Genomic DNA, 13,873 nt, shown 5'->3' with positions numbered 1-13,873 from the left:
CCTGGTCCTTCGGACCGGAAAAGGAGGGCGGTCGCCATGGCGAGCCGCGGGCAGGTGAGTGTGGCACGCATGCGCGGTGCTGACTCTGTCCTTCCCGGACTGACCTGTGCCCTGCGTGAGACCGGGAGTTCGTCGTGGAGTATGTGCTTCCCCCGCCCGGCGTCGGGGGGAGGGCTGCCGCCGGCGGGTGATTGCCGCCGTGCACCAGCCGCATCTCGGGTTTTTATCCCTCGGGCGGTGCTTGGTGCCCGGCATTCTTGGCGTTGGTGGTAGTGCATGCAGCACCCAAGAACTGTGCTGTGTTCCCCCTCAAATTTGCGACCTTCGGCTGTAAATAGTAACTAGGCACAAATTATATACTTAAAAGAGTTTTTCCTTATATGTCACGAGAGGATAGGAACTTTTTTCCCTAGCAGTTCCTGGCGTTTATAGCATCAGCAGGCAGAGGCTTTCAGGGTAAGAAGGATGCAAAACTACATAATAGAAAGAGGGTTTTGCATGCAACGGCAATTGTGGAACAAGGAAACAAGTTGAGAGATGACGATCAAGTAGAGGTTAAAATACATCAAGAAAATGAATTGTGATGGGAATATGAAGAAAAGCAAAGACAGAAGAATTCTTTAAACATTTAATCTTTACGGTATAGGGTACTTTTGGGGAGAGTTGAGCCCCTGTCTAAGAAATGTTCTGAAATCTAGTCTTAGGGGTACTAACACACTGTGGTATTGGGGGAGTTCTGTGTTTCATTAGGTGGCTGTAGAGCTCAAAGAACTCTGTACGTTAATATATCGTGCTTCAGAGTCATCTAATACAGTACTTTGGTTGGTGTGGTGAAAAACTTTCCAGGAGGGCTTTGCAGAAATAGGCACGTAGCAGAGGAAGATACCTGAAAACTGTTGATCAAAGAGTTCAGAATAACTATAAAACACTATTTCAGGTTTCACCATACGTGTCTTTGACTCAAAGCCATTTGTAATATTAACTTTACTATTTACAAAGATGGTGAAAATATGGAGTCGAAGTATTTTAGGATGTCCTGTCGAAATAATTTAGTCAACTCTCTTAAAATACATCTATAGAACAGAAATGTATTTGCGGGCCTTTAATTCTGTTGGTTTACTTTCCACAGATTCAGCCATCTAGGGAATGCTGCAATTAAAGGCAACACGGTTCTGTTCAGTTGCTAATTATTAAGGACACAGAAGCTGAAAAGGAGTAAGCAGAGTCCATATCCTCTTTTATATGTCTCTGCTGAGATTGATTTAACTGATTGTCAAGTCGTTTACTAATTCTTGTAAAAGTGACGAAAGTTTTTTACTTAAAACATCCATGAGACTCTTACACAATTGAGAATGCAGTAATTTTTCTTCTTCCCAGAAGGATCAGTTATGCAGTAGCATATACTCAACAGAATGCTAAATCATAAATTACAGTAGAAATTATGACATGGTCTAATCCATGTGAAGAACCGAGATTTGAACTTGTTCATAGTTGCAAGTTGTCACTTATTAGCACTAAAATTGTGATAGTATTATGTTGAAGAAACAGTACTGAAATGGAAAGTTGCCTATTCTTAAAGTTTTATGTCTTTCTCTTCTTAAAAACTGTCTTTTTGTGTGTGTACACTTCTGTGTATTATCTGTGAATTATCTCAAGGTGTGGCCAAGTGATCAGCTGAGCAGAGGGTGAGAATTTACCTTGAAAATCTAAAAATGTGTTGGCATCAGTTGGAACTAGTAGCTTCCAGAGAAGCTTGCAGTTTCTCTGTCATTGGCAGATTTAAAGCAGAGGGAACATTTTTTTCAGGTCCCTGCCAGGATGTTTTTATTGGCCTTTTACTTTTAGGGGACAATCTTGTTTGCATCTCCAGCTCACAGGTACGTAACATGCTGATAAAGAAAGTGGTAATTTTTCAGTTACAGTCCTGTGTTTCCTCTGCGCCCTTCTAAGAAATTTTTGGAATATTAATTGTGAGAAAACAATTTAAGATTATCATGAAGTACTTGGAATTGTGCCTTCTAGAGATATGAAAATGCCCTAGGAAGTACTAGAAATAGCTTCCAAAGATATCTTGTTATCAAAGTGGGGGGGGCTCTTGTCAAGGGATTCTTGTCAATCTCTGACAAACACCGAAAAAGTCTGATAAGGACTTGAGGATTTCTGTAATTCATTACAGTCTGTGTGAATAAACAGCCAAAAGCACATGACAGTGAGCTGTGATTCTCAGGGGTTTTGCTTTACGTACATACTGAGGTGTGTCATCTCTACATTGTGAATCCTAATTTTTTAAGTATTTGCTTTTACTGAAGTTTTTCTTTGCTGATTTGGCAGTTATATTTAGGGAAGAGGACTTTGCTTTGTGTTGGTTTTGCTACATCACCTGTAGCAGATTATGCCCAGGTATTATACAGAGACATGAAAAATAATTGTTGAATTTGTTAATATACAGCTTGAGATACTTCTGAAATTAACTTTTCTCACATTGGCTTGTAAGTGTGAGAATACTTTAGCCACTTATATTTCCATCTTTTTTTCGTAATTGGAGAATATCCAATGATGCACTGTTGATAGTCCCTTCAAGTGACTTGACTTTTAGAGTTATTCTGGTTCTGTTGGGTTTATTTGATATTGGCACAATAAATATGTTTGTGTCAAGGTATTTTCAGGATTGTATTTCCGTCATGTCAAATGATTATTTAGGAGTATAGTGCTAGTACTCTCTAGCATCGTGGACTAACTTGAAACAACTAGAACTGTCTAGGATTTTGATTTCCTCACATCTGCTTTGGCTGCAAGTTATTTAATCAGGAATTGAGGTAAAGTGTTTTAGATACTGATTCCATACCAAATCCTGTACTGAATGGAAAGAACATAAAAGATCAACCAAACACTCTCAATTGCAACATGTTCATTTTAACTAAGAATACTGCTAACCAACAAACTAATTCTATTGATGTTGTATTGACAGGTTTTGAAGCTTTTTAAATTATTACACAGAACCCGGCAAGAAGTTTTTAAAAATGATACCAGAGCTCTGGAAGGTGAGATACTTTTTGTGTGTGTGTGTGGTACATGCTTACCTATATTTCTGCGGAACTTTTTTCTCTGAATACACAGAAAGATAATTTTTAACGTAATCTTCCTTTAAATTATTCCCTTCCACATTTTATAAGTAATCATTGGGAAAACTTGTGTCTTCATAGCCAGACATCCTTTAATTTGAGGCAAAAAAATGGTGGTTAGACTAAAGCACGCAAGCCGTATTTTTAAGGAAAACCTGTCTTTTTGGAACCTTGGTGATCTTCTTGGGATTTTTTAAAATTTTTTTTTTACTTCCTCTCTTCAGTCCAACCAAAGCATATTTAACTGTACTAAGCATTTGAGTTGATTCTCTATGTACAGTTGCTTCTCAGAGGATAAACAGTGCTTTTTTAGTAAACCAAGTTTTAGGAGTGGCTTCTGTATGTTAGTTATCTTTAAAGCTCAGAATGCTAGATAGGTAATCATATTTTATGCCTATACCAGTCAACTTAAAATATGACATGACCCGAATTCCATGGAAATCTTCTATTAAAATACATCCGGGAGAGTGCACCAGGAAGGTGCTATAAAGGACTTAGGATTTTGAGCTTTGAGGCAGTGGCAAAGACAAGATTCAATTTTTTGTTCATACTTTAGGGTTTTTTTTGTTTACTTCATTTAGCTGCAAGACAAAAGATAAATGAAGAATTCAAAAATAACCAAGATGAGACGTCTGAAGAGAAGATAAATGAGGTACTTCCTGTTTTCATTGTTTTTTTCCACTTTGCATAAGAATACTTACATTGGAGCTTTTTACTTAAAGGATCTCTAAACCAATGTAAGTACTTACTGAGACAATGTGAGAGGCCGTTTGGAAAGGCTTTTACATGGATCTTTGTTTATAAATATAGATACCTCCATAGGTATTAATAGTATGTTACAGAACTTTGCACATGCAAAAATACATAAGAAGAAAGTGTCTTCTGGTAGTTCAATGTGCTTATTTTGGAGCTTATAATGAAATTATGGAAAAAATGTTTTATGTTGCTATTTTCATGTAAATATCTTGTATACTTTGCTTATAATAGATATCTGAGCTGTCCTCACTTAAGTTTACTTGGTCTCTGTTGTATAGACAGGTATAGAAAGATACAGAGAAATTAAATAATCTCCTCCGTTACTGGCAAACATGAAAAGTTATTTTGATTCCTGATCATAAATGAGGCGGCATCTTTTGTGGAAGGCAAAAAACAGCTAAATGATTGTGACTATTGTAATATAGAGGTATTAATTATACTACTGGTTTTTTTACTGCTTCTTTCCTCATAGTGCATTAAAAGGAGTAAAACATTCTGTTAACTATCTAAGTTACCTTAGCTCAGTTATCTTAACACTTTTTACTGAGTCATTTTTCTAGAACTTACTGAGGCCAGAAATGAAACTTCTGTATTTTAGTTATTCTTCGTTGTTAATGTCCACACAGAGTAAATAATTTAGTCCTTGTCATTCCACCTTTTAACAGACTGTATTTACACTGTCATTGGGCACTAGTTGGAAGAAAGTGTCCTTTGCAGAAGTAAATCTAAACCTTTGCATCATATCAGCCACTGTACAGTAACAAATAGTCTTGAGCATTTGGTTAGGACTTTCTAGCATTTCTGCTTGTTGTCAGGCCCCTATAGTAATACTTCTGTGTTAGTGTTCCTGGTGTCTGATCTTTTAAATTGTATGTTCTTTTTGTTACAGATGCACAGGAAAAATACTTGCTGTAATTCTAAAATCTACATTTGCTAGGAATGGCAACCTACAAAATACAAATATGTAACTTTTTAATATGAGTTAATTGATATCTTGATTAGAATTTCTTCCACTGACACATTTAGACTTTCTTCACAACTACGGCATCCTAGAACATCATAGAAGCTGCCATATTTATTTTATATATATATATACTGAATAGACTCGGATGCAGAGGAACTGAATTGAATGATATACAGGGCTTGTGAGAATTTGAGCACTTGCTTGCATAAACACGGTGGTGTTAGTATACTGCTTTGGACAGCAGCTAAAAGAATATTGGCCAACCAAATGTGCAGTACTTTGCCAGAACAGGAAGCTGCAGTGTTTCCTGGTATGTCCTCAAGTAGTTATGTAGTGACCTAAGGAGGTAGGAGTAACCACCTGCAGTATTAGAATGTGAGCTGTGGCAGATGAATCTGCTGCAGCGTTTCAGTTCAGATCAGGAGTGCACTTCTGAAGGTACCTTGGTTATCTCCAGTTCCTGTGATTTGGCTTGTTTTGTGAAGCAGTCTCAAAGCAAATGGCAGAATTCCTTCAAGATGAATCTGAAGTGGAAAGTGTGCTTCAGCAGCAAGCAGCCTACCTGCTAATGGGCATTTAGTAGGGGGAACTAGTGGATACCTAGTCCAAACCCTTAAAAGGGAAAGTTTTTTAGTGTAGATGTCAAGTCTTGAGCTCTAACTCTTGCAAAGATCCACTCTTGTTGGTACACACTACTTTCTAGTGTAAGCATGTCTCCCAGAGTGTCTCACTTGTGCAATTTCATTTATTTCTGACACGGGCATCACACAAACAAGTGTTAGGCTTCTGTTAATTGCTCAGCAAAACTAGCAAGAATGCTTCTGCTTATCCTTTTAATGAGGGAAGGAATTCTAGGCCCTTTGCCAGATATTAAAGCCTCTGCTAATCTTTAGGTACTCCCTTGTTCCAGAACTGCTTTTCTGTGAAACCTCAGTATTCTTAATTCTTGTCATGTTTTGCCCTTATTTTTGTCTCTCTATTTCAAGAGCAGTAAAAGAACTAGATTGCCCTTTTACTAAGGGTAGTCAAATGTTATCAAGGCATTCAGCAATGTCTTTGATCATTGGAAACTAGTTACTTGTTTCAGTAGTTGCATTCTACCTTATTTGTTTGTCGTTTTAATTGGATATATAGATTTTATACTGCTGTCTGTTACTGAGCAGAAGTTTCCTTCCTCTTGTGCTCTGTCAAGGTAGCTTATATATCAACCTATAAGTTACTCCAGGATCCCCAAAGTAAAAGCTCTGTATAGATAATGCATAACTAACTGGATAATAGAACTGACTGACTTTATTATTTGAATAGTTGTCTAGTATGGAAAATACCTTCAGGAATAATTATATATGATTTAAATTACTTGTTTTTTTGTTTTCCTTTTACTAGCTTCTGAAGATAGCTTCAGATGTTGAAGTGATTCTCAGAACGTCTGTTATTCAGGCAGTTCACACAGATTCCGACAAAATATGTGAGTAAAGCTGCGTGCTAAAAAGGTTTAAAAATGTTGTAGTTCAGTAAACAAAACTTGAAAACCAAGTAAAGGGATAGAGAGGGCAAAAGTCTGTCTATCTGTCATGTGTGTGCCCAAACTCTTAATTTAAGCCTGTTGACTAATGTCTCTACCTAGGACAGGTAGAGATTTCAAAGGTACAAAGTTTCTGCAGAAATATTTTGAAATACAGAGCCTGGTAGAAAAGAGGCAGTGATGGCATTTATTGCCTTCATCGAGATATTTAATGCCTTCATCGAGAGAAAGAAGTTATAACTTGGTACCTTAACTATTAGGAGTGACAGCAATTAGGTAGCAAGTCTGCAGGCATGTACTGGCTAGTCAGTCAGTGTATGTCTAAATGTAGTAGCCACGGTATCTGTAGGTGCTTACTCTACCAAATAGGTAGAAGCTGCCTGAGGAGAATTAGCAAGTGCAGTATGTGCACTGTCCATAGAATAGCTTTTTCTTTGGGGATTGCGTGTTCTTTCCCAAAACCTTGTTCTGACAATTTAAGGTTCAGATTATGCCTTGGAAGATTTGTGGCACAATGATGACCTTGATGCAAAGCCTATCAAATTCTCAAATTTTCATTCCTGGTTTAGAAGTTCTTTTATCTTACAGTCAAACACAAGAGAAGTAGTAGGTTCAGCGTACAACAATGTGGTGGAGGATAGGAGAAATCTTGAGCTGTGTGCAGTGTTTCCTTTCACCTCTGTTTGGCTGTGTCTGTAAAGCTTTGTAACTATTTTCAGTTTTAGATTTGGTAAAGCATTTCACTTTAGAACAGGCATTATGATCAAGGCCAAAGATATGTCTAGACCAGTGTCAGGTCTTCCACCGTGACCCTAGGCAGATGACAGTAGAAGAGTAGGAACTGAGCAAGTGAACTTTCACATCTTCCGGCTGTTGACACCTGGCAGCACTTCCTGAACCAGGGATGGTTTCTGTTTTAGTTGTCCTCAGTGGGTTTCTCTCTCTTGAACTTGTTCCTGTCAACCTATGAAAATTTCTTGCATCCAAGAGCCTTGACAAAGAATTTACTCTGGTTTTTATGAAGAATGACTTGCTGTAGTTTTAAATCTGGTCCTACTGTTCAATTACTATCCATTTTCACTAAGCTGTTCATGAGTTTTTAAGCCCCTATTGCCCCCCTGTTGTTTTTTTCCCCACTACAGAACAGCTTCTCTGTGAAACAACAGGTGAAGGCCATTCTTTTGCTATTCTCTGCACCCTTTTCAATTCTACTGTATTTCTCTTAAGATGGTTAAGAGCTTGCTTTCTCAATCAGAGCTGAACACAGTCATCAAGCTATGGGCAAACCAGGCATTTATACACGCAATGGTGGCACAATTATGTTTTCTTTTTCATTCTCAGTTGGTTTCCTAGTCATTCCTAATTCTAAATTTAATTTTTGGCTGCTGTGCATACATACATTTATTGATTTTTACAAAATTATCTTGTATTCATTAAACTGATCTGAATGGTTGTGGTCAGCTTTGAACGTATAACTTTCTTTGTGAAGTTAGTATGTTTTTTGACCTGTGTGTATTGCATGTCTCTACATGTAATTTTGTGTCTCATTTTACTGGTTACTCAGTCAAGTCTTAAGCTCCTCCTGCAATTCTTCACAGTAAGCCATTTTCTTAAAGAACTTATTTAGGATGGTATCATTAAAAACCATTCTTTTCCAGGTTACTTACGAATATGTTGTACAGCACAGATGTCAACAAAAATACCTGTAGGGCTCCCCTTTTGACATCCCTTCATTGGGACACCTGTTCACTTATTGTTCACTTCCTACAGTTTATTCAGTGACTTAACCATGCAAGACCTTCTGTCATAATAAGGCTGTTGTTTTCTTAAAAGGGTTCGCTGAGGGACTTTTGGGAATCCAAGCATGTTGTGGCAGCCCCCCACATCTGTTCAGAGAACTCCAGCAAGGACTATAAGGCAGAACTTCCCTTGCAAAAGCCACATGAATTCATGTTCAAATACTAATTTATATTCTAATACTGTGTGAGTGTGTAAGGGATGGGATTAAGACAGCCAGAGCCCACTTGGAGTTGATCTTGTCAAGGAATGTGAAGGACAGCAAGAACAGCTTCTACAGCTACAGCAGCAACAGAAGGAAGAGGAGGGAAAGTATGGGCCCACAACTGAATAGGGCAGGGGACCTGGTAACAAAGGACACGGCAGAGTCTGAGGTGCTTGGTACCTTCTTCACCTCAGTCTTTACTGCTAAGGTTTGCCTTCAGGAATTGCAGGCCTCAGACCATTGGGAATGTCTGGAGCGAGGATGACTTACTTTTGGTAGAGGAGGAAAAGGCTAGGGAACATTTGAACAGATGGGGCATACACAAATCCATGGGACGTGATGTGACACACCCCTGGGTGGTGAGGGAGCTGGCTGATGTCATTGCGAGGCCACTCTCAATCATCTTTGAAATGTCATGGTGATTAGGGGAGTTGCCTGAGGACTGGAAGAAAGCAAATGCCACTCCTCTTTTCAAGAAGGGCAAGAGGGAGGATCCAGGAAACTGGTCAGCCTTCTCTTGATCCCTGGGAAGGTGGTTGAGCCAATTCTGGAAGCTGTTTCCAAATGTTCTAAGAACAGAATGGGGGCTGTAAGTAGACAGCAAGGTTTTGCAAAGGGGAGATCTTCTCTGACCAATCTGATACCCTTTTACAGTGAAATGATTTGACTCACCAGAGAAGGAACAAGTAGTGATGATTGTCCCTTTTGACTCTAGCAGAGCTTTAATGCTGTCTCCTTTAAAATCTCCGTAAACAAAAAAGTGATAGAATCACCCCACCTCATTTTACAGATTTCTAAGAGAAATGGTGGCAATGAGGCTTATGTGGAAGAAGGATGTCTTACAGAGTCTACTGCTGGCCAGGCAAACTTTGTACTGCAGCAGAAAATCTGGAGTGCATCTGTACACAGGGTGCGTTTAACCTGCTTATGAACGCAAAGGATGTCATTATGCAGTCTTTTGCCCATTCTGTTTTGGGTTTTTCCCTTCTGTATCTGTTTTGAATAGGTCCAAGCTTTGCTTCTCACTCTGTCATTGATCTTGCTGCAGTAAGAACAAAACAGTAATCTTGAGACAACTATCACAGTTCGAGAGCTGTCTTTTTTGTGTCTGTTTGGACTATATATTGAAGCGAGAAATAGTTAGTCTTGGTAATGTAGGAAATCACCAATTAAAAGATCAGGAATGCTTAGAAAAGAAATCCAGAGCATGATGATAGAAGTTCACAGAATAAGAATGAACAGTATTTAAAAAAAAAAGAAGTATAGAATGGATAGATTTTCTTACCTGTCTTGGTATGATTAAAATGTAAAGAGCATTCAGTGAAGTTGGAATTTACATTCAAAGCTAATACCAAAAAAATGCATTTTTATTTTGCACAATAAATAATTCTTAAAGGTCATGGCAATAAAAAACCATTGGGGCCAGGGAAAGTTATTACTCAAAGTACAAAAAAACAGGAGATCAAAGTTGGTGCTTAGCTTGATACCGAAGTGAAAAAGTAAAAGCAAATCTCCTTACAAAAGAAATATACAGACCTTTATACCATGGTAAATTGGTCAGTAACAGAACATTATTCTTAAGTGCCATTCTTTCATCAGGCTTCTAGAGTGTTTGCATCTTTCCTAAGAATCCAGCTTTGATTAGTCAGTACTCTGAACTAGGCAATTGTGGTGTAGCTCTTATTATATTATTAATGCCACTGGTAGCACAGAGTATGCTATTAGAAAATTCCTGAAACCAGAAATTCAGAATTTTTAGGGAGTTACCATATTTTGATAGTAGTTTATGCTGGATAGTGTGGTCAGTGCACTGTGTGAAGTCGTACCTATAAATGGGTATGGTTTCCACTGCTGCTCCATTTTGTTGAATATCTCACCCTACTGTTTCCGACTTTTCTTGTTTGTGAAGAAAAGTTGCTTGAGATTAAAAAGAGGAAAAAAGTTGGAAGTGGGACTTCAACTTCCAGTTGAATCTGTGGCTAGGTATTGTTGTGGTTTAACCCCATCTGGCAACCAAGCCCCACAGAGCCACTTGCTCACTTCCCCCTCAGTGGGAAGGTGGAGAGAATTGGAAGGGTAAAAGTAAGAAAACTCATGGGTTGAGGTAAAAACAGTTTAATAGGTAAAGTAAAAGCCATGCATACAAGCGAAGCAAAGTAAGGAATTCATTCAGTACTTCCCATCGGCAGGCGGGTGCTTAGAGCCATGCCAAGGAAAGGAGGGCTCCGTCAGGTCTAACAGTTACTTGGGAAGACAAATGCAATCACTGCAAACCTCCCCCCTTCCTTCTTTTCCCAGCTTTTATTGCTGGGCACAATATCAAATGGTATGGAATATATCTTTGGTCAGTTGGGGTCAGCTGTCCCAGCTGTGACCCCTCCAGACATCTTCTGCCTGCATGTGATGAAAATATCAAGTGGAACTTCTGGCTTTCCTTTGCTTTTGGCACCTAGGAGCCAGTTTCTGGCAGAAAGTTTGATGTAGGAAATGTTTGTGTGGGTATATGAGTCTGGTTAGGTCATACATTGAACAAGTATCTATCCCAGTACAGCTTTGGTTAAGAAAGTTTTAGCAGAACAAAATCAACCTTTTGATCCTTAACCTTTATGCTCTGTGGTAGCTTTTATAGTGCCAATACAATTACAGTTAGATCCCTTGTTACTTTTAGGGTATCAATCTTGTATTAAATGAGAGGCTTGGGACAGGTTTATTAACCCCCAGAAAAAAAAAAAAAAAGTGAAAGTGCAACCCTAAGGTGGCTGCTTGAGTTGCTGTTTGTTGGCAAATAAAAATAAGCAACCTCAGTTGAAAAGTTTACCTTTCATAGTGCTTCATCTGAGGTGCTACATGTTTGGTTTGGAAGCTTTGTAGGTGAAGCTTTACTTTGCTGTAATAGAAAGTATATTGGCCTATTTGGAAGAAAAGAAAATGTTGCAAAATACTTATATTCGGACTGTATTTAAATTAGTATTATGTCCTTGCTTCATCCCAAGCCATCGTCCTTCCCCCACCCCCCAAAAAGATGGAAGTGGTCGGTTGCTACCTTGTGTGAAAGAAGAGCGGGGAATGGGGAGGGGGGAAACTAGGTAAAATGTTGCAGAAACCTATTACTTGCAGCTGGTTTCCTTAAGTGAGTTACTGTCAGAATCTTTTGACTCTAACATTTTATATTATAGCTGACAATATACAATTTAGCTACACCTGGTGTTTTTATTTCTCTTTTTTTTTCAAACCTGCGTCTCTAAAATAACTATTTAATAACTGAAAAGGAAAAGCTGAAGACTTGTCTTAGACAGTGAGAACAAATATTCGTAAGGGGAACATTTTCCTTAATCAAGTGAAATTATTCTGTACTGTCATAGAAGCTGTGCACAGGGCAATGTTATTCTTTAAAAAGAATTTGAGATACCGTGGTATATAGTCATGTTGGGATCCACTGCTAAATCTTCAAAAAAAGAAAAAAAAATTAGCTGAGGTTTTCTTACTAAAGAGAAGACAATTTCGATTAGGAGCTTGTTAGTCATATTAGACAATTTTTTCTGATTTTTTTTGAATGTTTTAGTCTGAGTTACGTTACGCAGTAGAGTACAAATGTCTCAATTCTATTCATTTTGCTTTAATTTCAGATTAAGCTGATAGAAGTAGAGTTTACATTTTAGTAATATACCACACATGCAGTATGTTCTGTTGATTTTGATTTGGTGTGTTGGCAGTGTATGTTCAAAACTTAGCTTTGAAAAAGGAAAGTTGAAAATTTTTCTTTCAGTCTTTATATAGTTTGGTCTTTTGTTTTTCAATATTTCATATCCAATTCTGTTTTTCTTTGGTATTTCTGTTTCATGTAGTCTTCTAGGTGTGTAGATCAACATGTTTTGTCATAAATTTACTCACAAGTATTTTATGTAAGAGAAATGCAATTGAAATTTTACTTAAAGCTCTTAAAAACTTATTAAATGCATGAGTATCAGTAAACTGATGCAAAAGGAAAATACCTTCAAGGAAATCAGTTTTCTTTCTTACAAGATATGGGATATCAGTGCATTTTGGACAGAATGTTATCCATTACACACATATGCACACAAAGTCACGCAGCTTTACAGGTTTACTGTACCTTTCACAGCTGTCTGACCTAGTCAAAGTACAGCATTATGATTTCAGGTGTTTGTGCTTTAGCTTTTGCTGGTGGAGCAGATCTAACATGACACAGCTCCTTCCCTTTATGAAGAAAGGACAAGTTGATTTCTGAAGAGCAAGATGGAAACAACTTAGAGTCAGGAAGGGGTTAAAATGGTGTCTAATTAGACAAACCGTAACACAGTGCACTTCTGTGATGATATAGTGGCCATAATTTTAATTAGATGCTTTCTTTTCCTGTAGGCGCTTTAAAACAGGTGTGACAAGATAAATATTACAGATCAGATTCCGGGACATTGGGGGAGACAGCTAAGTCAAATTTAGTATTTATTTTTGGAACTGTTGAAGTAAACGTAATCTGACTCAGGCATGATAAAATTGCCATTCTGTCACTTGCTAAAAGTTAGTGAAAGACTTTACCATTTTTCTGTGGATTCTTAATGCTATTAAAATATTTCCAGTGCTTTTAAAAGGCAACAGGGGAAGGCAATATTCTGATCAACAGGAGGTAAAAATCTTAATAAAATTTTATCTTAGGTAGATACTATGATGCTTCTTGTATGCTTACCAGAAGTGTACATTCTCATTTTAGTAAACTGATTTTTTGTTTGTAAATGAAAAAAAACTTCAGAATTTTAAATAATATTTTCCATACAATTATATTCTTATAGTTTTTTTCTCTATTACAGTGCTCATACCAAGGAAAGATCTGCTACAAAACAACACTCCTTATTTTGATAAACCAACAAAAAAGCATGAATCCTGAGGAAAATATGCCCCTCTCCCCAGAAGGTTAATATCCTGTGATGAGATCTCTGAAAACCAATAGTGGATACCTCTTTTAAAGCTAAATTTTAAAAACAAAGTTAAGTGTTGTTACTAGGAAAACAGAGACTGAAACCAGGTCACCGATTTCATGCGTGCTGTGGTATCATCATGCACTTCTTCTGTGGAAGATACTAATACTTCCATGAAAATTCAAGATGCACATTTCTCTTAAAAATACACTGCTGAATTGTGTTACTTCAGCCAGGAATCATTTTACTTATGACAGTCGTCAGAGAGTTTGCTTCCTAGCAAATCAGAGTTTTTCAAAACTAAATATAAATTAAATGCAGTTTTTAATTCTGATCATATTTATTGGATCTATATACATTTATTGTCAATCATATGCTGCTTTGAAGTAATGAAAAACCATCTTGTGGTGCTTACCATTAAATTTAGGTTTTGCACCAAAAGCATGATTTCTGAAGTCGTCATTAACTGTACACTAATATACTGTGATGTTTGAGAGAGTTCTTAAGGTTTATCTGAATAAATCGTTCAGGTTTTACAGATGGAAGAGTGTGTGTAGTGTTTTTCTTCCCCCCTAC

At 37.6% G+C, this 13,873-nt stretch overlaps 1 protein-coding gene across 1 annotated transcript; it reads left to right on the top strand.

Moving 5' to 3' along the window:
* The first annotated feature begins 36 nt into the window (after positions 1-36).
* LYRM7 (LYR motif containing 7) lies at positions 37-13,266 on the top strand. The gene is made up of 5 exons (XM_009706741.1): positions 37-54; positions 2,969-3,041; positions 3,704-3,774; positions 6,226-6,307; positions 13,190-13,266. The coding sequence occupies exons 1-5, from the start codon at positions 37-39 to the stop codon at positions 13,264-13,266; spliced, it is 321 nt and encodes a 106-aa protein (XP_009705043.1).
* Positions 13,267-13,873: the final 607 nt, after the last annotated feature.

This window comes from Cariama cristata, unplaced genomic scaffold, assembly GCF_000690535.1.
Source record: "Cariama cristata isolate BGI_N322 unplaced genomic scaffold, ASM69053v1 scaffold22678, whole genome shotgun sequence".
Classification (NCBI taxonomy): Eukaryota; Metazoa; Chordata; class Aves; order Cariamiformes; family Cariamidae; genus Cariama; species Cariama cristata.
The sequence above is the reverse complement of the archived record's forward strand: the minus strand, read 5'-3'. Positions and strand labels throughout refer to the sequence as shown.

What these genes read in the sequence shown, in the direction of transcription:
- LYRM7 (XM_009706741.1), top strand. An exon ending in TGATACCAGAGCTCTGGAAG is followed by an intron (nt 3,042 to 3,703) that starts GTGAGATACTTT and finishes TACTTCATTTAG; the next exon opens with CTGCAAGACAAAAGATAAAT. An exon ending in CTGAAGAGAAGATAAATGAG is followed by an intron (nt 3,775 to 6,225) that starts GTACTTCCTGTT and finishes TCCTTTTACTAG; the next exon opens with CTTCTGAAGATAGCTTCAGA.